Source organism: Phalacrocorax aristotelis, chromosome 1 (genome assembly GCF_949628215.1).
Source record: "Phalacrocorax aristotelis chromosome 1, bGulAri2.1, whole genome shotgun sequence".
In the NCBI taxonomy this organism is placed as follows: Eukaryota; Metazoa; Chordata; class Aves; order Suliformes; family Phalacrocoracidae; genus Phalacrocorax; species Phalacrocorax aristotelis.
This window is the reverse complement of record NC_134276.1, coordinates 178,886,912-178,912,618: the sequence shown is the minus strand read 5'-3', so window position 1 is coordinate 178,912,618 and position 25,707 is coordinate 178,886,912. Positions and strand designations below refer to the sequence as shown.

The window sequence follows — 25,707 nt, the reverse complement described above, 5'->3', positions numbered from 1 at the left end:
AACCTTTGTTTTGTTTTGTTTAAAAAGCTTTAAGACAAAAATAACACTGTGCTGATTTAGGTTTCTTTCACTGTGTAGAACTTCATTTTACAATTCAAACTTTGACTTCTGTCTAGACAAAATCTTTCATCATCACCTGTTCATTGTGAAGAAATGCAGAAATCTCTCAGAAATACTTCTGCAAAAAATGAAATAATTATTGGAGAAGGTGATTAAATACGGATTCTAATTTTATTGCCTCAGTGGTATTCAGTCCCTACAGGTTTTCTTGTACCCTTTCATTTTTTCATTTACCCTCTTCACCAAAATTCTCTTAGGCTATAAGGAACAGGGATTTGGAGTGGCTTTACATGAATACTTTTTACTGTAGTGGAGGGCCTGAGCGCTTGCTGAAGGGAGCTGGTGAGCCGTGGTGTCACTCACGTCACCGGGCTCCAGAGATGGCCAGAGAAGGATGTCAACCCTTTGTAGGGCTGTGGGTCTTTGCTGCTGAACTGCCTGTCCCTTTCACGCCATCCCCAGGAAGAGTCCTTCAAAGGGGATGCTCCAGAAAATGCAAGGCAGGCTGGGCATGGCATCTTGTGACATCTCGCTTGGTTGCCTCTCTGCTTGTCCCTGCAAAATGCTGTGTATGGAGGCAGTTCTGGCCCTTGCCCGCTTGCTAGGTGCAGAGATTTCTGTATGTCTGGCAGTTTCCCTGAGCACATCTAAGACCAGAGTAGCTTCATGGCATCCGTCCTCTCCCCTGCAGGGCTGTGCACCCCTGGGACCAGCTGTGTGGCTTTACAGGGCTGGCACAGATTGTAGAAGAAAAGTCACGTGGCTCAGTCAGGAAAGTGATTACTGGCAAAGCATTTTAATCTACATTAACAATTCTGCAATTCTAACCATACTGTTCATTGTACTAATCTCTGGTATCTTAGTATTAGTTTTAAATACCTTGTGTTTCATTGTGCTTTCAACACATAGCAGAGGTATTTCTTGAGGATGAAGAAAGTGCTAGATATGAAAGCCTGAAAGCTTTGTTGGCACAATGTGTGTTGACAAACCTGCTTGTATTGCCTAGTCTCCATCTCAGATTAATCATATTGTGCATTTAAGAACTGATTTCCATACGGCTTCTTAGTTCGTAAACTTGTACAGGCTGTGCGTCGTGGTGCCCAGTGATGAGGGCAGCAGGGTGCTGGGGGTCATTCCCCGCTCCCCTGCTTACTTGCTATATAACTTTTGGAGAGTCCTGTGGTCGCAGTGCATGCCAGGATAGCTGCTCCTTAGCAGGAAGTTAAGGAAATCTGTGGAAGTGGGACTTGATGCTTCTTGGCTAGTTAGTCTGTATGAAGGATCTGATTAGTATTGGTTGCATATGTTCAGGCACTTCCAGTTCTGTGGATGAAGAGTGCTGCTTCCATGAAAATATCCCAGTTATCTGTTTTAAACATCACCCCTTTGGAGGTAGCTGTTGTCATGCTCGCACAGGTACCCTCTGTCTCAGTCTGCTGAAAAGGATAGCACTGGATATACTGGATGAAGAGAGGTTGTGAGTGCTCAGCCCGTCAGATGAAAGCCTGCCGACTTCTGGAAGTGCTGTCCTGCAAAGGACACGGCGTTTCCTTTCGCTTGTGTCCTGCTGCCGTGGCCTCGCTTGCGTCCTCTACAATTCCCTTGCCTTGGCGACCCACAGAAACATTACACAGGCGTGTCTGGTTTGCAAGGGGGCGGGGTTAGTTATGATATATTTTTTTAATACATTACTTTTTCACACTCTGCAAATCGTAGAAAGCTGCTGCTGCAGGGTGGTTTGGTTATCTGGGTAAGGTGGTGGCAAGTTCCCCTCCTCTATTTCCTCTTGGTTACTTCTTACAGGTGAGGGGAATAACCCTGATTTTCTGCATATATACATGCTTTGTTTTCCCAAAGGAGAAGAAAATACACGGTGACACAGATTCATCATGGATTTTTAAGCCAGTATCTTGGGGCTCACAAATCCAGATTAACAAAATCCTCTCTAGCTTTGCTCCGGAAGTGTTGTGACTGAATTGTGCAGCTGGTTCCCTGAGCAAAAGGCAAGAAGCGAATTGAGTTGATGCAGCTCTCTTGATCAGCAATCAAACCTTTAAATCTGTTAGAAATGCCATTTGCAAAGGCAGTAATGTTTACATTACTGAAGTAAGTAATGTTTACAAAGATGATATTAAATAATTTTGTAGAGAGATTAACTTCCCAAATTAAACATCTACATTGGCATGCAAAGACAGGCAGTAAGTATCTCCCTGGCTTGGCAGTATATGATTCTGAGGGGAAAAAAAACCATCCTAAAATTCACTCTTCTGTCCCAGCCTGCACCTTGCTGATTTAGAAATGTCTTTCTAATCCCCACAGTTGATTGTGGAAGCTGGGGATTTCCTTCTAGCGGATTATTCACTGATTTCCCCCTTGGCTTTGTGGATTTCCAGTTTTTGCAGTGTATTCTCTGAAGCATATTTGCAGCCAGAGGGGCTGCTTTTTTCCAGAGCCATCTGCAGAGTTGACTCTTGCATTTTATTTAATATTTATATGCTATCGCTTTGAGGAATTTTGTTCTGTCATGCTGTCTGCTGCTCTGCTTCAGTAAATCTGCCTTTTCTTTTACATAGTGCAATTAAATGGTTTTGTCTATACGGTATCTTTCTTTGTTAGCTTCTTAGGCTCATTGTAAAAGTTGAAGTAATAGGAGCATTTTTTGTTGCATTTTTCCTGCTTTGTGTGTTTCTGTGTTGCCAGTAAAAGATGAGATTTCACAACGCGTTAGAAAATTTAACTACTGAATGAGGTGCTTATTTCAATGCTTGGAGCAGATGAGGGATGTCATGGGGGTATCCAGGGGCATTTTTAAAGATCATTACCTGCCATTTCTGGTGTAAACATAGCCCTTTGACAGGATCCAGCACAGTCTGCTGTATTTGAAGAGCTTTTACCAGCTGGTCTCTTCAGTGAATACCTCAGGGTGCAAGCTGGGAGGTGTAGTGGAGAGAGAGCACGGGGTCTCAGTTTCCAAACTTAAGCTTCCAGGTGTGTTTTGAGACATTTGTCTTAGATCAGGGAAAAGGTGTCTGTGAGGCATGACAGTGCAGAGGTCTCCATGCATCTGCCGCCTCAGCCCATCACTGCATGCCTCAGCCCTGGTGCTGCTGCCTGCAGGGTTTCCCTGGCTGCTGTTCACCTCCGGGAGCCCTCTGCCACTGAGCCAGGGCTGCGGTGTCATCCCCACAGGAGCAGGGATGTCTACACGGGGTCAGCTTGGCTCGTTTCACATGCTATGCGAGCATGTGTTATCCAGTCAGAGTCCAGCTGGGAAATCTGAAAGAGGAAAAACTGGTCAGTGTTTAAAACCCTTTCATAGATAAGGTGTAGGAATTAAGTAACCTTGAGGAAGTGTCTAACGTGGGTCGCTAGGTGTTTAGGCCTTACTTGAGAAATTAAAGCTCTTTTCAAGTGGCAGTCAACACCTGTGTGGGTCTGGTATGCCAGAGGGACAGTGTGGATTGCCTGTTAACAGAAAGAACATGCCATGCAAGCATCTTTGCTCAGCATTGCAAGTACGGGAGCTGCCTGCCAAACCTGTGTTTCTGCAAACTTTAGCCTAAATGGCCAAAAGTATCTTAAAGGGAAGAATAAGCACATGGAAGAGGAAACACCTAAAATAGTGTTTAATAAGAAAAGAAGAAAACTCAGGCCATGGCCTGCATTTAGGCAATCAGATGAAAGGAAGCACAGCAGATTTCCTAATTATTAAGCCTATTGTGTCATGAGAATATTTTCTTGCAGTCCCTGACAGAAATACTATAGCTGGAGTTATTGAAATATCAGCTTATTTCTGTGTGAGATTTCTTGGAGAATCAAAAGCTGCTTTTTTTTCTTTTTTCTTTTTTCTTTTTTTCCCCCTCAGCACGGAGCAGCTGCTATTCCTCCATTAACTTTCAATCAGAACCCAACCCCTTCCCTTTCTGGCATCTTAAGAGGTTGCTACGCTGATCTGTCAAGCTAACAATCTTTGCTGCAGAAAGCACGAGCGGGAAAACCTCTGAGGGAATATGTGTGCAATTAATCATACTGCCTTGTCAGGTCACAGACCCACCGAATGAATCAACCCCAACGTTTGATATTTGAGAGGCTGTGCAATTTTCTTTCTGGTTTGATATGCTAGAACGAATGCTGTCATTACTTGCACTGTGTTTAATTCACAGATCTTTGGTGGTCTAATGGTTTTAAGTCTTGTAAGCCAAGAAATTGCTTTGCATACCTTGGATGCCTGGCTGGAGATGCAATAGGAAGAAAAAGAATAGCCCATTAAATTATATAGCTGTAATTTGGATATAAAATTTCAATATAAAATATGTTGACATAGCTGTAAAGTTACATACACACCTATAATACACAGACTATTTCCAAAGAGCACATCCAGCAATCAACCTGAAATAGCCCTCCCAGAAATGCAGTAAAAGTTCCTTAAATCACCTTTGATGTTGCATTTAAAACAAAAAAGGCAATCTGCCTGTAATTCAGTTTAATGATCTACTGCAGTGTCAAACATTATCTTACATAACGTAACTTTTTCATAACTTTTCAGCTAACATAAGGTTTATCCCTTTATTTATTTGCGTGCCAATTGCCATTCACTAAAAGCAGCTGGAAAAAATCAACTATTAAGCTTTTTCATATTACTGCTTCTTCAGCAATGGACAGCAACTAATGGTTTCTGGACAAAATACTTCAAATATTTGGACCACATACAGCAGGATCAATTAAAAAAGAGATGTGAGTAGCTAATGTTTTGTTTCAAAAGCCCCTGAAGAGCCAACTTTTAGACCATTTCCATTCCCTCACTGTGGGATTAGAACAAATCCAGACTTCAGATAAGGAGAAATTTCTGATTGTGCCTACCAGAACACGAGCAAATATTGAAGCCTGTGTCTTTTCAATATATACGCGTGCCTGCATTTAAGTTCAATGCGTTTCAATGCAAGAAACACAGGCCCTTATGCTGAAAGTTTGTGGGGCTGCAATCTGAATTCTGCAGGTCAGGTGCTTTGGGAAGAGCCACAGCCCTTCTCCACTTGGCAAAAGAGCAGCTCTTCCCTGGCCCCTTTTCCTCCTTGCAGCAATCCATTTTGGCTCATGGTACCCACAGGAGAGGGGGCAGAAAGGCCGCCCACTCTCTGCTGCCCTGCCTGCTGAAGTCGGAGGCAGCATCATCTCCAGGACGTAATATTTGGTCTTTGCCGGAGGCCTGGATATCGGGAACCCTGCCAGGGTGTGGGCTGCGGGACGAGGGCAGGACCCGGGACTGTCGCAGAGAGCGCTCCTGCTGAAGGGCAAATGTGAAATGCTGGAAGGGGCGTGGGTTTGGCAACAAGTGAAATCTTTTGTGGAATTAAAAGGGCTGAACGATCTTTTCCTGCGCTATTCCTCTGAAGAACAATGTTTGACAGGATTAAAAATTAACCATGAGTTTGTCAGGAAGTCTGTTTTTAGGCAGGGGGAGACTAGTTTGGAACGACCAAATATAGAGCGGTCAGTACAGCTAAATGGCAGGTAGCCTAGATACTAAATATTTTTTCTCTGAAAAATAATGAAAACTTGGTCTGATACCAAAGGAAAAAAAAATATGGAAATTCTGGGGTTAGTTATTGTCTCTTGCTTTTGACGGATTAATTTTCAACCCATATCGAAAACATAGAGTGTATGCTATGAATCTACAAGTATCCAGACAAGTGAATCACAGGCAGTAAATGGTTCTGGTGTATTAAAGGCAAATAGTGTCCTGTGAACTTTGCTGCTTTTTTACAGCCAAACTGGAGACTAATGGAGACATATACGGGAAGCAATACACCGCAGGGAGCATTTTAAATAATGCCTTGAGATTTTATTTAAAAAATTAATTTAGATCAGGCTGGCAACAAACGAGAGGAGATTGAAAATGGGCTGCAGAACTGTCAACACAAAGCAATAATGAACAGCGAGATAGCAAGTGCAGGTGTGGGGTGAGGTGTCTCCATAGCTTTATTCATGATATGAAATGGCAAGGTAAAGGGCAAATTAATTGAATTTTTTGAAATACGCCAGATCAGGAGGTTTGCAAGCTCCAGTTTGATGGGCAGGTGATTCAACAGCAAATAGGAGCTAAGAATATTAGCAGAAGAATAAAGTGTATTTTCTATTCCTGAAAAATACAAGGTAATAAATGAGGACTGGAGGGACAGAGCAAATATAACGTTTGGTGGGAGGAAACGTCTTGGCAAGCAAAAATGTGACTGTAAAGCCTTCAGCTAGACACTAGACAGCACAGTGGTGGAATAACTGCTAACTAACCCTGCCTTTGACAGCATTTAACTGGTGTCTCAGGCTGAAACCACAGCCTGTCCTCCCGTAGCTGTCACTTAGTCACTTCTTGGGGGAATATGGGGGTACCACATTGGTTTTTTAACTTGTTTCAACCTATTTTTTTAACCTGTTTTGCTCAGAGCAAAGTGTATTTGCCATTCTTTTTATGTTGAAATTGATGGGAAGTTAAAAGCAGTGTTGCATGGGATTTTTTTTGCAGCATTTCAGGTAGCTCCTGGTGCCTGAGGCTGCGTGTTGGGGACAGCATGGGGGGGATGGACCCAAAGCTGGCAGAGCCTGGGCAGCATCAGGACCATCACACTGATTTTTCTTTCCAAAAAGCAACTTGCTTCTGCTGCAAATCCATGCAGGGCCACAGACCCCTACCTAAACCTGTTCCCAGGGGAAGAAATTTACACAACTGGATGCAGCAGGCAGGACATTGCTGGAGCTGAAAACCTCGAAATTCACTGGTGTCAATGTCAACGGGTCTGGGGTTAGGATGGATTTTCATCCAGAGATATTTTGGTCATAAAACACATAGGCATGCACACAAGTTACTTGACAGTAACCTGTTTAGCTTGCTTAAAAGACTTGCACACATGCCCAAGGAGTTCTCAGCGTGCAAAGTGAGCAAAATTAAAGAAGGTTTAGGCAAAACCCCATATTTCAAATAAGTTTCTAATGACCGACTCTTCAAATTATGTTTTGACCTATCCTGAAACTTTGTGGGAATGATTGTCTAGAATACCTGTACCAATTTACAGCCCATTTTGTAGGAACAGGGCAGCTGATGTATGGCTGCATAGTGGAAGCTTGTTGCAGCGTTAACTGTGCCTCCAAGTAAGATGGATTGGGAACTGTTTTTTCCTTCCATCCTGCTATTGGAGTGATGCCTGTACTCTTTGATTTCACTCTTTTGCTTCCTTCTTAAACACCTTTTCTCCAGGCACACACATACATACCTATTGTGTGGTAAAGGTTTACCAAACTCATCATTATTCTGTATTCATGCACACCGAGCTGTGTCTCTCAATAATTAGCTTTATAATGATCGAAGACATTCTGTACCAACTCGCATTCCTCTTCATTTTATTGTTCCTCTATCACTCCTGTCTAACACTTCTTATATTGCATTTTCAAGGTTGCTTTTATTGATAGCCAAAACAAAAAAGCAAAATAAAAGCGAAAAGCCAAATTGATTAATTTTACATTTATTTTGCAAAGACATCTTAAAATTACCTTTTTTTTGGTTTGTTTGAGGTACAATCTGTGCTTTGCTAAATAACCTTGAAGACTGTGTTGCCAAGTCAGGCATTGCTATTAACAATACTCATTATGTAGCTCAAAAGCGTTCTGATAATTTGGCCCTCTTCATTTAAACACTAGCTATTATCCCCTATGAAATCTGAGAAAAAAACCATGTAAGAAGCCCTGCAGCCTTTCTGACAATGAAGGGTTTGCTTCCCCTTTCAGAAGAGTACATTTCTGGCAAATGTACTGTATTAAAATCTGCCTCTTGGGCGAGGAAGAAGAGGGCTGGCAGCACAGTTATTTTTCATAGTGCCTTTCAAACAGGGATCTTAATTGGACTGTAGGTCTCCTCATGTCCCCAGGAAGTGAGAATTTCTTTTACAGGCAGCTGAACTGCTGCCTGCAGAGGTTTGGTGTTATGTGCAAGGTTGGCCACCTCAATATGAGAAAAAAACCTCTTTCCTATGAGGGTGACAGAGCAGTGGCACAGGCTGCCCAGGGAGGTTGTGGAGTCTCCTTCCCTGGAGACATTCAAAACCCACCTGGATGCGTTCCTGTGCCCCCTGCTCTGGGTGTCCCTGCTCAAGCAGCGGGGTTGGACGAGATGATCTTCAGAGGTCCCTTCCAACCCCTACCATTCTGTGATTCTGTGAAACACAGATGGATAAGAAATGCAGGAATCGTGGTTCCTCAGATCCTATTCCAGCTACTAGCCCAGTCTCTTGTCCTTTGCTGACACATCCTTAGGAAGATGCAGGTTTTGCTGTGGGATTCAGCATTTCTGCACACCAGTGGCCCCATTAAATGCTGGTAATGCTCTGGGGGAGTGGGCTCTGCAGGCTACGATGTGTAATTGCAAGTGGCGGCTCTTGCTTCTGCTTCCACCGCAAGTGCTGGATGCAAGTTTGCAATGAAACGGTGGTTCGCTTTGCTAGCTGGGGATGGTAGTCATGCATCCAAGAGAAGGGAGACAGCTTTTCCTTCCCTTCCTCCCTCCCCTGGTCGCTTTATCCCTTACTGTTCCTCTGAACAATGCCCTCGCAGTTTGATCTAATTTTCTTTGAACTTCAGGCACTGCATAACTCATACTTTTGCCTGTTATTCCTTCCCTAAACATCTGCCATTATTTATCCGGATGGTTTAAACGCTTTATGTTCAATTTATTAGTCTCTCTGACAATTACCTCCAGCTTTGTGTGGAAATATACTCAGCGGTGGAAACAGCTGCCAGCCGTAGGGCTCCCCTAGCTTCTCTCATGATGGTTTTCATTACAACAAGGCGATCTCCAGCACTGTTTCAGAGGGTCGGATACGATGACCATGCCATTTTCCTGGAAACAGGCAGCAGCCCCATCCAACACAAGCTACCACAACCTCTTTTACCACCTAACTTTTGAGTGAAGACATGTTTAATGCTGATCCAGAGGCAGATACCATTGGCAAACCCCTTTCATTGGCTATGTTGGCAAAAGAGCTCCCTGTCTCCTTTCCCGCCGGGTGTGCAGCAGCCAGGAGGCAGCGGTGGGCTCCCGCAATGTGGTGTTTTGCCAGTAGGTCTGGGGACATGGCATTTGTGCTGCCAGCAGCTGTGGCTCCTGGTCCTCGCCCAGCCCTACCCCACTGAGTTCATTGCATGGTCTTAAAAACGGGGAGGACAGCAGGAGAAGGGGCTTAGAGCCTCATCAATTATCTACTCTTTTTTGTGTCATTCTCTTTTTCTTTCCAGATGAGTGCTAGGCTAAACTACTTGCTTCAAGATTCCATCTTGCCCAAATCCCATATTTCTTACCATTGACATTTACCAGGAACCAGCTAGTGTGTCAGATGAGACCAGCCGCAATGTTCGGGGAAAAGCTTGATTTTAATGCTTAATTTTGAGTATCAAGTTGGAGGCTAGAGGGCCGTTCATTTCTTCTGGTTAAAGGCCATTGCACAAGCAGCCTTTGAAGTTCAATTACTTCAAGGCCCATATACCACCCAAATCCGTCTGTGCCTCTGCTGTAAGGTTTAAAATGCACCACTGTTTTCTATAGCATCTTGCATACCATCTGTTTTCCAAATCGCTTTCCTCAGCTGCGTAATTTAATTACCGAGATAAGAACTAGAGCGGGGAGGATGTGGAGATGTAGCTAAGGAATTTTGTAGGTAAGGAATGGGGTAAGGGAGCTGGGAAAGTTCCAAGAAGCAAAAAGAGTGAAGTCTGACAACCCATGCCCTACCAGCCTAAGGCTGCATGAAAACCTCAGACACCCTCTTCTGCAACAGACTGGGGAGATTAATAGCCATTTGTTTTTGTTGATGACAAGGTAATTTTAACACAGATCACTTCCCCAGTCTGTTGGGCTGCGTGGCAACAAGCAGAGGGGTGTGGGAATGAGTGGGTGGCACAGGGACCAGAAAGGAGGAGGCAGGTGAGAGCCACTTCCTTGGGGACAGCAGCAGCTCACAGATGATTGAAGTGTGGTTTTCCCTGGTGAGGCTGAGTGAGGAAGGAGGAGTGGGTCCCACCTCGGTGCGAGGACCTCCTGGGTGAGATGCATGTGCTCCCGCTTGCCCCACATGATCTCAGCAGCTCAGTCTGACCCCTGCTCAGAGCATGATGAGGTCCAGCCCCTGCAATTGCACTGTATGGTCCTTAACAGGCTTTTCTTTCATCTGATCTCTGACTGTTAGATAGAGAAGAGAAATTAAACAAAAGATGTCACCACAAAGTTGGTGGAGCTCTTTGGTGGCTTTACCCATCTTCCTAGCTGCCTTCCCATCCCAGCATGGATGTATGTGCATTTTTCCCCACTGAAATGAATGTACCTTCCTTAGACAAGAGCAGTAGTTCACTCACCATACGTTCTCTCTTTTCTCCTTTTCCTCTAGTGGACTATGTACAAGACGTTTAGGTCTAAACCCACCAAAGCAAACAGAAATCCATGCTCAAGAACATTGCCAAGTCAAGGACCTGAAATTTTCCTACCTACCCTGGTTCATCAGCCACAACATGCTTGACAACAGCTCTTCCTTTTGCTGTTTCCCTCCTCCATTTCTGGCAAATGTGTGAAATTTCAGGCACTTTAAAGACAAGATTTCAACCACCCTGGGAGCTGCTGGAGGGGCTGAGGGAGTTGCTTATTCACCAGAATATTTACAGAAAATTTGTCACAGCCTGACCAGATCTAATTGGCATGATGTGTAAGAAAGAGGCTCCTTGGATATTTTTAGTGCTCTCCATCCTTTCTAGCACAGATCTGTAGGGCATTAATTAATTCTAGTTGTCTGCCAGTTTGTTCTCTCGCAGTCGGATTCTCGCAAATAATTTGGCTCCAGGTGTCTTTTAGATCCAGTGATAAGATAACAGGATGCTGGCATTTATCATGTGTGGTGTCTTCAGCATATCCTTTCTCTTCTGTTTGATACTTTGGATATTATATACCTCTCTATTGCCCTTGCAAGCATCTGTCTTTTTCTCCTAGTGGTTTCGTTACTGCTACTTTAGTCATTGAGAGTCAGGAGAAATGCCCCCAATTAACACATGGACCTTTCTGTAGCTGTCCTTTATTTGCATAACATTTTCTTCCCTAGCCAAGCTGTGTGGAGCCTTCTGACCACCTTCACATTGCTTTCTGCATCCAATTATTTTTACTCTGTGTTTTTACAGTGTAGTTCAGCTCATACCAAATCTATTTGGGTAGCTTTACTACTTGCCATCTGGTCTGTGTTTGATTTCCCAGGAAGTTTGGGCTTTCTTATCCATAATGCCACTAGTCTCTTTTTTAATTTCAGGATTCTTTACTTTCTGTGGGATGGAAAACAAAATTGAAGGGCCTTCTTTCTGTGCTGGCTCCGCTAGAGCCTCAAACTTGGTCTGGGCAAAAACCAGACACGTTTGTCTCATGTATCCAATGGGAGTGGGAGAGACTGCAGGATTATAGAGGGAACAGATAATTTTTAAAACTTCTAATAATATGTTTACAAAGTGAAAACAATTTTCATAACTTTGATCATGTGGCAACACGAACAAATGGATTTGAAATATATCTCCATCCCTGTTGACATATATGTGTGTGTCTATGCCAAAGACAGGGAGAATTTCTAAAGGAATACATATTCCCTGCCAATCCCTTCATGCTTGCAGACTGATGCAGGGATGTAGTACTGGTGTCCTGTGGAGCCACGTAACGTGGGTTTTTTCCTTTCTGAAGAGGTCTCTTAGCACTATTTTCCCCCAATACTCTGCTACTCTGGTGACCAGCTGCAAATCTCTCACGGTTGCCAGGTGCAGGCCTGGGGAAGAAGCTGAACCAGCATGAGAGCTGGGCTTAGGTCTTAGTTTAGCAGCAGACCTCTGAGTGTAACTCCAAAGGGCATCACTTCTTCTGAGCTTTATTCTGAAAACAAGGAGCAGCTCCTGCAGAGCTCTGAAGGGAGAAGGCCCCAAGGGGGCCCTGGGACTACCTCCATTGGGCAGGGCGAAGATGCTCAACTCCTAGTAGATACCCAAATGTGACTCGGATACAGGGATAGTAACCAGTCCATTTAAGCCCACGGGTATCTACATTAGGCACTATAGATGTCTACTTAGATGACTGCTTTGTCAATCTAACAGCTTTCTGTATCTTTGATGGGAGACAAGCACTGCTGGGGTATGGTTCTTTCAACCCCCTTTGGCTGTCTCGGGATAAGCAGTCATGAGAGAAGCCTGGGATGATTACCCCACACAGACATCTCTCTGCTGGAAAGGTTTCTGTGTGATCAGATGAAAACAATCCTGGTGTTTGCTTTTTCTCTACAGTCAACAAGCTTCTCCAGAAGGCACTTCAGACTTGAGATGACAGAGGTGACTGCCACAACAGATTTGAGATGGAGGGAGCTAGAGTTAGGCAGTGGCTTGGTCAGTGCTTCTTGAGTGCAGCCTGTATATGGCATAGAATCATTTAGATTGGTGTACTGGGTTTGTGTGGCAATGTTTTGGTAGCAGAGGGCTACAGGGGTGACTTCTGCGAGGACCTGTTAGAATGTTCCTCTATGTTTGACAGGGGCAGTTCCAGCCAGCTCCAAGACAGACTCACCACTGGCCAAGGATGAGCCAGTCAGCAATGGTGGTAGCGCCCCTGGGATAGCATATTTAAGAAGGGGGGGGGGGGGAAAAGCCTTGCTCAATTGCAGCTGAAGAGAGAAGTAAGACTATGAGAGAAACAACCCTGCAGACACCAAGGTCAGTGAAGAAGGAGGGGGAGGAGGTGTACCAGGCAGCAGAGCAGAAATACCCCTGCAGCCCATAGAGAAGACCATGATGAGGCAGGCTGTCCCCCTGCAGCCCAGGGAGGTTAACAGTGGAGCAGATAGCCACCTGCAGCCCCATGCCAGAGCAGGTGGGTATGCCTGAAGGAGGCTGAGCCCCCCGGGAAGCCCACGCTACAGATGGCTCCTGGCAGGACCTGTGGACCTGTGGAGAGAGGACCCTATGCTGGAGCAGATTTGCTGGCAGGGCTTGCAACCCCTTGGGGCATCCATACTGGAGCAGTCTGTTCCTGAAGGCCTGCACCTCATGGAAAGGACCCATGCTGGAGCAGTTTGTGAAGAACTGCAGCCCGTGGGGAGGATTTGTGTTGGAAAATTTCATGGAGGACTGTCTCCCATGGGAGGGACCCTGTGCTGGAGTGTCGTGGTTTAGCCCCAGTCAGCGACCAAGCACCATGCAGCTGCTTGCTCACTCTCCCCTGGTGGGATGGGTGAGAGAATTGGAAGAGTAAAAGTGAGGCAACTCATGGGTTGAGATGAAGACAGTTTAATAGGCAAAGGGAAAGCTGCACATGGAAGCAAAGCAAAACAAGGAATTCATTCACTGCTTCCCATGGGCAGGCAGGTGCTCAGCCATCCCCAGGAAAGCAGGGCTCCATCACGCATAACAGTTACTTGGGAAGACAAATGCCATAACTCCGAACATTCCCCCCTTCCTCCTTCTTCCCCCAGCTTTATATACTGAGCATGACACCATATGGTATGGAATATCCCATTGGTCAGTTTGGGTCAGCTCTCCTGGCTGTGTCCCCTCCCAGCTTCTTGTGCACCCGGCAGAGCACAGGGAGCTGAAAAAAGTCCTCAACCAGTGTAATTGCTACTTAGCAACAACTAAAACATCTCCACATTATCACCACTGTTTCCAGCAAAAATCCAAAACATAGTCTCATACTAGTTACTACAAAGAAATTTAACTCTATCCCAGCTGAAACCAGGACATGGAGCAGGGGAAGAGAGTGAGGAGGAAGGAGTGGCAGAGACAACCTGTGATGAACTGACTGCAACCACCATTCCCCATATCCCTGTGATGCTGGGGGAAGGATGTAGAGAATTTGGAAGTAAGGTTAAGCCTGGGAAGAAGAGAGGGATGGGGAGGAAGGTGTTTTAAGATTTAATTTTTGTTTCTTATTGCCCTACTGCCTACTTACCCGATTTGATTGCTAAGAAATTAAATTAATTTCCCCAAGCTGAGTTGTTTTGCCCATGATGGTAATTGCTGAGTGATCTCCCTTTTCTTATCTTGACCCATGAGTCTTTTGTTGTATTTTTCTCTCCCCTGTCTAGTTGAGAAGGGGGTGTGATAGGGCAGCTTGGTAGGCACCTGGCATCTAGCCAGGGTCAACCCACCATGGTTGGAAAAGATCTTTAAGATCATCAAGTCCAACTGTTAACCTAACACTGCCAAGTCTACCACTAAACCATGTCCCAAAGCACCACATCTACCATCTTTTAAACACCTCCAGGGATGGTGACTCAACCACTGCCTGGGCAGCCTGTTCCAATGCTTGGCAAAGCTTTCGGTGAAGAAATTTTTCCTAATATCTAAATATCTAAACCTCCCCTGATGCAAATTGAGGCCATTTCATCTTATCCTATCACTAGTGACTTGGGAGAAGAGACCAACACCCACCTCACTACAACCTCCTTTCAGGTAGCTGTAGAGAGCAATAAGGTCTCTCCTCAGCCTCCTTTTCTCCAGACTAAACAAGCCCAGCTCCCTCAGCCGCTCCTCGTAAGACTTGTTCTCCACACCCTTCACCAGCTTCGTTGCCCTTCTCTGGACACAGTCCAGCACTTCAATGTGCTTCTTGCACTGAGGGGCCCAAAACTGAACACAATATTCAAGGTGCGGCCTCACCAGTGCCGAGTACAGGGGCACAGTCACTTCCCTACTCCTGCTGGCCACACTGTTCTTCATACAAGCCAGGATGCTGTTGGCCTTCTTGGCCACCTGGGCACTCTAATGGCTCATGTTCAGCCGGCTCCCCCAGGTCCTTCTCTGCCAGGCAGGTTTCCAGCCACTCTTCCCCAGACCTGTAGCATTGCATGGGGTTGTTGTGACCCCATGTGCAGGACCTGGCAGTTGGCCTTATAAACCTCATATAACTGGCCTCGCCCCATCGATCCAGCCTGTCCAGATCCCTCTGCAGAGCCTTCCTACCCTCAAGCAGATTGACACTCCCACCCAGCCTGGCATCATGTGCAGACTTACTGAAGGTGCACTCGATCCCCTCATCCAGATCATTGATAGATGTATTAAATACAGCTGGCCCCAAAACTGAGCCCTGGGCAACATATGTAACTAATACTACCTAGATGCCTGGCTCCTACATCCAAGGGGCAAAGCAATTGTTTCTGAGCTGATAGAAATGCTTCATTCGAAGTGGAGACAGCTCCACTAGAAGTGGAGGCAGGACTTAATGCATGTACTTGTTCTCCAGAAGAAGGAAGGTGCAGACCAAAGCCAAATTTATGCTCCTGAAAACCCACCAAAGGTTTTTTATGGAGGTATTTTGTTAGCCCGATCATCAGCTTTCTCCTGCCCAGGTTTTGGACATCTTCAGGAGGATGCACTTGGGCATTTCTCAGCAAAACATATTTAATTTTAAGGCCTGATGCAAACCAGCCCAGCGGAGAGAGGTGCATAGAAAAAGAATCCATGAGATCCATCCTTTGAAACAGGGCTTCTGTGAGACACATGCCTCCAGGAGGGGCTCACTCAGCTCACCCCTTCGCCTGTGCCCCGTCTTCTGGAGAGAATAGTGCTTCTCCTCAAGCAATGGGTGAAGATTTGTAGGGGCAGAAAGATGTGGTTTTGGGCCCCTTCTTGTCCTAAGGGGACTCAAATTCCAGGTCCCAGGTGGCACCTGATTACCAGGTTGTGTGGCCTCACCGCTGCGGGGAGAGCAGGAAAACTCTGCCTTTACCTTGGTAAGAGGTAGCTGCTCCAGCTGCTCTCTGCTATTTATTTGGCACTTAAGTGTGCCTGGGTGCTTGAACAGCAAAGACAAGCAAGGACATAGCGTGTAACTCGGCAGGGATTTTGGCATGAGCGCAGGGAAGGCCCTGTACAAAAACGTCTGGCCCAGCCACTGCAGCACTTGCCAGCAATGCTCAGCACCCGGCATTTGGCTGCTGCACAAGGCCATGGCTGTTGCCCTCTTGGCCCGGCTCTTGGCAGCGGTCTCATGCCCTCTGGAGCATGCAGATCCCCGAAAGCCTGGGGCTGGGCTTGGCAGGGACCCTCTCTGAGCTGGTGGCAGAGACCCTGCCTAGTCAGTGACAGCCCTCAAGGGGAACTTGAGCCTCCTGTGGCTCAAGGCTCAGAGGTCCTCAGAACCTCTGCAACAGCAAACCTGTAGGTGTTAAGAGACAGTTTTGCCTGAAGGCTTAAATACTTTGTGGTGTGCAAAAAGCTTTGCCCTCTTGGACCTTGGTGCCTCCATGCCTGCTCGGTGCTGCTGACTACTCCAAGCCTCTGGGAGCAGGGACCGGCCCTCATCCCAAGCAAAGCCACTTGTTGTGGCAAGGTTTCGCATGATGCACATGACAGCACCTAACTTGGGTATACAGAGGACGTCAGGCACCTGCAGGAGCCAGACCCCAAAAAGCGTGAGGAACATGCGCCTGTTCCTACAGATGCAAGAAGCGATGAAGGCCCCGGGACTGTCTGTGCCCGAAGACCCTCAACCGCCCGCACTGCTGGGCCTGGCTTTGCCCCGCGTGCTCCTAGATGTGCATGCCCAGCAGCCAGAGATGGCGCCTGCAGCCATTGCGTGATGAAAACCAGCAGATCAATTCAAAGGGGTGGCCATCGGCAGCTCAGCGATCAATAGAGCCCAGCCGCTGAGGCCGTGACCATGGCATCACTGCCGCCTCCCTCCCAGCGCTCGGGCAGCCATGCGCGGCCTTGCGGCAGCTGCTGCAGAGCACATCCCCCCAGCACCACATATTGCTGACCCTGAGAACAGGAAAAATGTGTCTGTTTTTTGGAGCTTCTCCAAAATGTGACATTTTCCACCAATTAATTGGAATGCTGTTTTTTTCTCTTTCTTTTCTTTTGCTGCTGGGTGTTTTTGTGCAGGTTGGGACTGGTATTGTACCTGAGTGATGTGCAAAGGCTTGGGTAGTAACACTTGAAACTTTCACCTGTGGTATTTGCTGTACATATCAGTATTGCCACATCGCGCCTTCCATGAGACGACTGACACCAGCAGCTATTTCTAGGGCTTAGGAAACCAGCTGATAGTGCAGACCAGGACTGGCAGGAAAAGGAAATTATTATCTAGCACTGGTATAGGAAATGACTTACCAGACAAAACAGACAGCTCACAGGTATGAAGCCCAGGGAAAAATCAGGTCCATTTTGTAAAAATAACAAAGTTAAAGACTTGATTCTGGCAATATTTTAACAGGAACACACTACTGTGTTATTGCTAAGCTAGAAGAAACCCTCTGTGTTTCAGTTTCCTTGATGCACCTTGTAAAAACATTTGTATTTCTTCTTGCCTGCAATGCTGGCCATGTTTTTCCTGTGTGGAGATATAACTGTACATTATTTTATCTTTACTTCTGCTCTTTCGTGTCTATGTTGGCTTCAGGACAGGGTACGGCTCAGAGATAAGCTTTTATATCACAAAGAGAAAATCTAACAGCTCCCTCAGCCTTCAGTACACATCCCCTCAGCAACTAGTTCACAGTACAAAATACAAGCTAATAAATCATTCTTCCTTTTAAATAAATAGAATCAACTTGTCCTAAACACTTCTGGTGACAAATAAGGAATAACTAAGATGCACAGCGCTGGCAATAAGCACACTACTGCCAAGCACCCTGAACCCACAAGAATGCTAATGGTTTTTAAGCATTGTGAGAGCAGGAGGGGCAGATACTTGTTAAAAAGCACGGCTCAGATCCTTGGGTGGTAGGCAGTGATAGAGCCCCAGTGCGGTGTTAATTGGTACAACTGCCTGGCGAAATGTCTCTAAAATAACAGGCACTCAAGTTCAAGATGCACTGTTGTTTCAAACACCCATTGTATAACCCAGACAGTATTTGAGGAGGGCAGAGCACCGGGGAGGCGAAGGGAACAACGGTATCTTTCCGCATGGGCACTAACGCGGCCAGCGGGCAACAGCAGAGGCCCCCTTCCCCAGCAGGCTGAGGCTTCTGATGAATTTAATGTTCTCTGAAGACGGTCTCACTTGAAATCAAACTCACTTATGACCTTTTCTCTGAGCAGCAGGACCACAAAATCCATAATGCAAAGGCAGTCAAACAGAAGATGAGGACGGGAAATTTTTTTTTTTAATGAATGTTTTATTCATGAACTATTTATAAAAATGTGTAAAATACACTCAAATATATTTGATTTGTTGACTGTAGCTAAAAATATAAAAATATACTTAACAAATGCATAAATTAAAATGACAATAGTGGCACAATTCTGTGTTCACTCAGTGTTTGTTAGGAACACAAATATAAGTAATTATATAGCATATGAGAATGGAATATGTGCTGAAGATGTTTTTCAGACACTTTACTCCAGGCACTGGCAAAGAATTTATGGCTAGCCACATTTCAAAATCCTGTTTTTTTTCACTATAACATTCCGCCCTGCTGTAGGACAATATATACTTAGCTACTTGACGTTACTTACAGTATTTCTTTAGCTTTCAAATAAATGAAGAAACAACCAAATCATCATGCATAACAATCTACCAGCATCATTGACACTGTATGTGCCCAAATTCCACAGTGTTTGCTAAATTTAGCTAGTCCTTAGTTTCCAGTATTTCCTGCCAGTCTTAAAAACCAAAGCCCAGTCTGAACTAGCTGTTGATCTGCGAGGTCATTGATAACAGACCAGTTTGCTTTGGCCACAGTGGTGCAACCAACAGGTCAGGAGTTTGAGTTCATCAGCCCAAGAGGGACAGTCGAGGGCATGGGGTCCACAGCAAGCTGCCAAAGTACAGGGGGTGCCCACTCACCTTCTATTCAAAGTTGTACCTCCCGGGACTACAGGTCCCAGAGCTCACAGCTCCAGAGCCCAAATGCCTGTGACAGGGCCGTCAGGGGAGTGGTTGTCATTTTATATTGCTTTATAGTCACACAAACTGCATGTCTGAAGTAATGAAGAAAATCTGAATACATGTAAGCACCTGCCATGGCACTCCCTGGTAGCGAAGCTGTGGCTGCCCTGGGCTGTATCTCTGAATGTCAGATGCATTTCTCTGCTCCGTGGCCCTGGGAGGAGATGCTAATACAGTGATTAGATGGTTATTGTTCTCATCCCTGTAGCTCATCCATTAACTCCCAGGCTGAGGAGCACGGCTAAGTGCTCATGTACTCCTATCTGTCTAGTATTTAACTTTTTGCCTTCAAAGTCAAAGCGTAAATAACCGTATATAATACATAATATAAACTTAAAGCTCACACATTTTCTTTGTTCTACAACTGAAAGGAGATTCATAGTATATCATGGCATAAAATAATATTTCTGGCAGTTTTAGGCACGTATATAAGCTGTATAAATAACTATAGCAGCAGAGAAAAATGTATAAAGTTGCACTTTTATGACATCTTCACAGTATGCCTATTTCTCTCACCCACTTTTGTGTTCCATTAGTAACAAAAAATATCATTTATCAACTCCAGCTATGCAAAATCTTTTTTTTTTTTTTCTACAATCGGTAGTGGATCTTGTAATTGTATTGCACAGATTAAAAAAAAACACATTTATTACAATTTTTTCATTATTAAATAACTTTCAATACAAAAATTTGAATTAACCTAAAAGCCCAACCCTGCAAGTGCGTCAGAAGTGGGATGATATTCTTCAGGCAAGCATTCCAGTTGACTTTCATGAAAGTACTCAGGTAGCTTTGTGGACAATGCAGAGGTTCACAGGACTGGGCTCCAAGTGTGCAAATCAGCTTATGGATCAGCGACAACACTAGCCTTGCTTTATAACATTATTACTGGGAAACATCAGGAAGGGAATTCTGAACATCTTTCGTGGACATTCAAAAGAAACAGCCTCTTCAGCAGAGGATGTCTTTTTCCTTAAGAGCTCTCTTTGTTCAGTACACAGGCTCCTTCAAGTTCATTCTTGGTACATTAACAATTTCCCATCAGTCCTGTTATTCAGCTTAGAGGCACAGTAAATATAATTAATTATAGTGATAAGTAGATGTCTTATACTAACAAAATGCTACATAGATACTTTTTATTCTCAGTGGATTTTCACTGGTTTCGTATGACCAGAACTGGCTAGAAAGCAGAACCAGAGCAATAATGTGTGCGTGCAGTCTCACACGTGACCTGGCCAGGCAGAGATGTAAAGCTGCTCAAGAGCATTGTGCCAGACTGTTTAAGGTCATCTGTCATGTTATTAAGTGATGACGAGGAAGAGGCTTATGAACTGTGTCCGTTATTAGCTGAGAAAAAAGATGAAAATAGCTGTCTGCTACAACTTCATCATTTTGGGTGCAGATTTGTGAACTCTGTAGGTGCAGAGGAGAGAGTTGAGAAACATTGTTAAAAGAAAGAGCAGAATGATGTGTGTCTTTCTGAAAACGATGAACAACGTGCATACAGAGTATACAATCAGACTTTTGCCCTTAGATCATATATTATTGAGCGAGTTCCATTTCCCTCAGCATAAAAAATGACACAGTAATATATAGTGTGAGATAATTTATAGGGTACATTTGGTACGTCTTCACAGTGTAATTGTATGCTGGTAACTAAGATGGTGATCTTCATTCCTCAGACACCGCTGTAAAATGGAAGGACTACATGCCGTGCATGTAACACAATGGCAATTTTGATGATGCGCTAAGTTCAGCTGCTATTAGCAAGGTCAATGATCAATTTAGAGCTGCCATGCTTGTTCGTCCTTGCTTGCTAACCTACAATCTATCTAGCAAAGGAAACAGGAAAAAAAGGGGCCTGCAGAAAATTTGCACTTTTTTGGTGGTTTTGCTTAGATTTCCCTCTGTGAAAATGGCTTCCACTATAATGCTAGTTCCCTTCCCTTCTTCTTCAGATCCCACTAAGGGTGGTGAATTGTGAGGTTTGTCTGGGGAGGTTTGTCTGTTCAAGAGGAACGAGCAGTATTTTCATACAGAGACACTGAAGAGGTTAACCGAGCTTACGTGTTCTGAGCAGCTGTGAAAGCTGATATGAAGGGTAGCTTCTGAGGCACGCGAGGCTATTGGGTCAAGAAAGGATGAGACTCCAGATGGAGAAGGAAGGAAGAGAGACTATCAGGTTGTTTCTTTCCTTCTAGGAAAACCAGAGTGACATGGATGTGCATAGTCCTGCTGGTTCTGCTTTGGAATGATTTAAGAAAACTATGTCAGAGCTGCTTTGCAGATTGCTTCAGCCATCGTCAGGCAGGTGCTCCTACCGCAAAGAGAGTATGGCTACAGTAAGTCATGGTGAAACCACAGTAGTCTTGGCCTAGGGCCACAGCAGTTCCTCACTTAGGCGCTTAGGTGTATTGGCTGGTTCTCTGGAAGCCTTCAGAAATATTTATTTCTCTCCAAAATGAAAGTGGAATTTAGACACTTGTCTTCAGCAGCAGTTTTTTCTAGGTGAAGTATGGGTAGATATATAACAGGAGAACTACCAAGCCCTTCCTTGTTTTTGTTATAGAGAAGAACTGTGCACTGCCTCTTCTCTATTTGTCTGAAGAGCGTTTTAGAAAGACAAAGAATAGCTGAATTCCCTTGAATGAGAAGCCTCTTTGCAGAGGAGAGAGGATGTGCCTAATCCGCTTGGCTGGGCAGGATACCTGGTGAGTGCTTTTCGATTGTACTTCTTGCTAATCACTAAATGCTTTGAGTCATCCGACGATTAGCACGGCCCTGCCAGCCTACATCCCTGGTTTACTGATGAGCCTTTTTCTGTTCCAACTGCCCTTGTGGTGGTGACATCAGTCAACATCTAAGTGGAGGAGTCTTTCTGTGCCAGGGCCATGCTTTCCCTTTGTGAAAGCAAGTGGCATTAGAAGGAGACCAACACTTAGGCCAAGGTAGCTGTGCTGCAAGCACCTTAAGGCCGAAGCCAGTTGTGTAAACTGTAGGATATATACCTTTGCATGTCTTTTTTTTTCAGTACGTTTATAATCTTCCTAATTTTTTTAGGTGTCATAGTACAGCATTGTTTTTAGTGAGCTACGGAATTTGCCAGACTTCACATCCTTACAGGTCCGTTAACGTGAATGTCTGAGGCGTTTCCTTGACCACCTTCCTTATTATAATTGTATGCAGGTGAAAATGCACAGACACAGGCTGTGGTCTGATTCTGCTCTCTTAAACCAGTGTAAAGAAATCAGATTGTGACCTGTCTCCCCTCAAAGCATGTGTCGGGGGGAAAGGTCTGCTAGGCTTCATGGCAGCATGTGTCGTTTGATATTTTTCTGCTACGTCACATTAGACTGAAACAGTTGCTTCTAGTGAGGTGAACCCTGTTTTGCTTGGCTGTTAATGAGTTCTGTAAAAGGTATGTCATTGTGTTATGGGTTATACCCATTTTCATCTAGATCACAAGCAGTAAGTTTAAAGTGTAGAGTAGCATTGTAATTCCTATACAGGACTACTGTTCCCTTGCTTAATAGTAGCTTATTTCATCTCACAAATACTGAAATAGTTAAAAAAAATGAGGTTTTCCTTATAGGATTTTTCCTTCGTGTTACACGCCAATACATAACCTGCGCCAAATGCAGCAGTCCTGTTAGCCATACAATTAAAAATAGTTTACGTAGAACAGTTCATAAAAACTGTGATAAGAAAAAATAGTATTATCTGAAGCTTAATATTAATATAAACAATATCGAAAAAATACATATTTACATAATGCCAAAATACAATTATATACATTAATATCTATTACACTTAAATTATATATCTTTTAAAAGATCACCAGACCAATAAATTATACAGTCTCAACAGAAAGGTCTGGCACCTTTCTAGTGCATGAAATACATACATCAAAAACCCCAGACAAAACCCTCAGTTAACAAATGCCGTCACAAAAGCAGTTCTCGGTAACATTCTTAGTGCCTCGAATAAACAGCATCTGAAAGCAAGAAAAACTGAGATTAGAAAAAATAAAACAGCTCAGGTGGCTTCACGTTCAGCTCTGCCACCTGACTACAGTGCTCTGAAAGGTGGTTGTGTGGCAGCAGCGCTGGCTGGTGACTGTTGTGACAGCTAAAGAGCAGATCCCACCTCTGCTTTTGCTAGCGCTCCCAACTTGTGGAACCCCAGCTATTTCAGTCCTTGGCTTCCTCCAATCCTCCTCTACCTGTTGATGACAGCTCTGATTTCTATGGGCTAGGTTAAGAAAATTCTTTTGATATCTCATCATATAATCTCAATTCCCAATGTCCAAATTTGAGGAGTTACCGAGATCCTGCTGTCTGACTCTGAAAACTTCCACAGCCCTTAGGAATCAGCTCTACCAGAACACACAGGCCATTTCTGCTTACAGCTTCCTTAGACTGGTCCTCCAGCTGTAAGAACAGGAGGTGAAGGACCGTGCTAGTGCCAGGTTTGCTACTCCTGCAACTCTTATCCCCAGGGGACTGGATACAGGCTAGGGAAAAGAGCCTATAAGGATGGAGAGTTGAGGGAGGAGGAAAGAGCACAGCCTTGGGCACCTACATTGCCCGGACAAGTCAGATTGGAAGTCTCCTAAGGTTGCCTATACAGTCAACAGAAAATGAGGGTGATTCAGGACAGAAATTGAACACCATCAATGGCAGAAGAGCCCAGCGCGCCCAGCCTCAGTGTGCTTTAAAGTTGATGAGGTAAAGGTGAGGTAGAGGAGGAACCAATATCACGATAGGGATGAGGTTCAGCTCCCCCAACAGTCCAGGAATCATGAAGTGTGAGACAGGGAGGGCATGAAGGTAAGGTAGGAGCAGGAAGAGACGTTATAATGACTACTAATGGAGGAAATAAAGATGTAACTGCAAGAGTGAAAAGAGCAGATCAGTGAAGAAATGAAGGTCCAGGGAGAGAACAAATATCGACGGCAAGGGATAGCACAATTTGCCCCCTCAATTACATTGTAAATGAGCTATTACATTTGAAACACTTTGCAATTTGATAAACTTCCACTTACCTCTGTGATACTCTGGATTCACATTTTCATATATCGGAAACAAGGGATTTTCTTGTTCACTGCGAAGTTTTCTGGCTCTTAACACATCTCTCACACATTGATGTAGATACACATACTGACACTGCAAAGGATTTTTTTTTAAGTCACTCTGGGAAATTTTGTAATTTAATATTCTGTATTGTGAAAAATCATTACAGGCTAACTCCCTTACACAAAATCAAGGGTGATGTTAAAAATGAAAATAAACTTCTAGAATTAATCTCCTTTTCACACTAGTAATGCAGTAAACTTTTGTGATCACTTGTTTTTGGAAATGCTACCAGTAAAATGTAAGTGGACATAATATATTTTGACAGATCATGCCATGACTGAAAACTCTTATCAACTGTAAGGCATAATTTTACATGATGCTGCATTGGATAGCTACTACTTCTGAGTGCTTTGGTATGAAGTATGTGTAACAGAACTAATATGTATAGGGAAGCGCAGAGAAGAGACAAACAATTTCCTGATTTTTTGTTCTGAAAAGAAATACTTTCCACAAAATTTTATTACCATATATAAATATTTCACAGACCTTCGATGAACCCAAATTTTCTGGCAAAACCAGTATTTTTTTGGTCCAATGTAAGTTATAAGATTGCTCCTGACCACGCGGTGAATGATAGACTGTCTTTTCTGAAGAGTGCCTTTCACAGAAGAGAGCTAAGATGACACTCACAATGGAAGTAGGGAGGGTCAGCGTGTTACTGACTGTTTATCAAACTATCTTGATAGAACAGATTGTTAAATTCCCATGCTTTGCTGCTCTTTGTGGTTGATGACATACATTACTGTTTTTTGATTAGTGTAATATGGTACCCCAAAATTAGGCTGAGTATCTTTATATATCAAGGTGTACCTTCTTAATATTACTTTATCTCAAAGACATAATTTCTCCAATAAACATAGGCGTTTTCTCCCCCCACACCTTCTACTTGTTTTTCACTAGAATAAATTGCCCTGTGCATTTTTCTCAGTGCTCAGGCTCTGAGAAAGTGAGGATGCCTGTTTTTATGCACACACGGCTGCTGTCTCTGTGGAGCAGAATCCTGCACCCCACCCATCAACTCAGTGGAAAGTTGGCCAGGCCATGGAGACTTCTTTTGGCTCAAAATGGTGGACAGCTTCTCTGCCCGTGTTACAGCTGCTGTGCTGAGCCCACTGTATTTTGAGCTGATGGGCACAGTCTTCTGTTACTCCCCTGCATGTCTCCAGCTGCAGTCTCTTGTCTTAAACAGCTTTCAGCAAGTCTGAAGCGGGGACAGTGTTCTGTTGCTGCTGTTTTACTGTGCCTGCATAATGTCAAGCAGGATGGTGCTGTGACCTTTGGCTGGAGCATCTCATTGCAAACAGTCCTACCTTCTGGGCTGTGCTCCCCAGTGGAGTTTGGCTTCCACCACATCAACAGATGGGGACTTAGCTTTTATCTCAACTCCCAGACAGACTGTGGAAGCCAAAGCATGAACAACAACACCAGGAACTACGGTCTTCACATACATCAAATGGAGTTTGTGGACCAGATCTTTTCTCCCCCTCTCCCCGTCTCCCTTACTTTTTCTTAAAAGATGTGTAAGAAGTACTTCATAATTCACTGCTTATTGCAAACTTTGAATCCTCACAAAAA

At 44.4% G+C, this 25,707-nt stretch overlaps 1 protein-coding gene across 5 annotated transcripts in view; it reads right to left on the bottom strand.

Annotated features, from left to right (window-relative positions):
- Positions 1-19,613: 19,613 nt before the first annotated feature.
- Positions 19,614-25,707, bottom strand: part of PTPRB (protein tyrosine phosphatase receptor type B) — a 66,440-nt gene continuing 60,346 nt past the window's right edge. For 2 of the 5 annotated variants that reach the window (XM_075080811.1, XM_075080813.1), the window contains 2 exons: positions 24,042-24,162; positions 19,614-22,991 (listed from right to left, as the gene is read on the bottom strand). In XM_075080811.1, coding sequence (XP_074936912.1) covers positions 22,969-22,991; positions 24,042-24,162 — 144 coding nt within the window. In that variant the 3' untranslated portion in view covers positions 19,614-22,968. The remainder of the gene's footprint in view (positions 22,992-24,041; positions 24,163-25,707) is intronic. The other 3 variants (XM_075080810.1, XM_075080812.1, XR_012658556.1) reach the window with 2 other exon arrangements.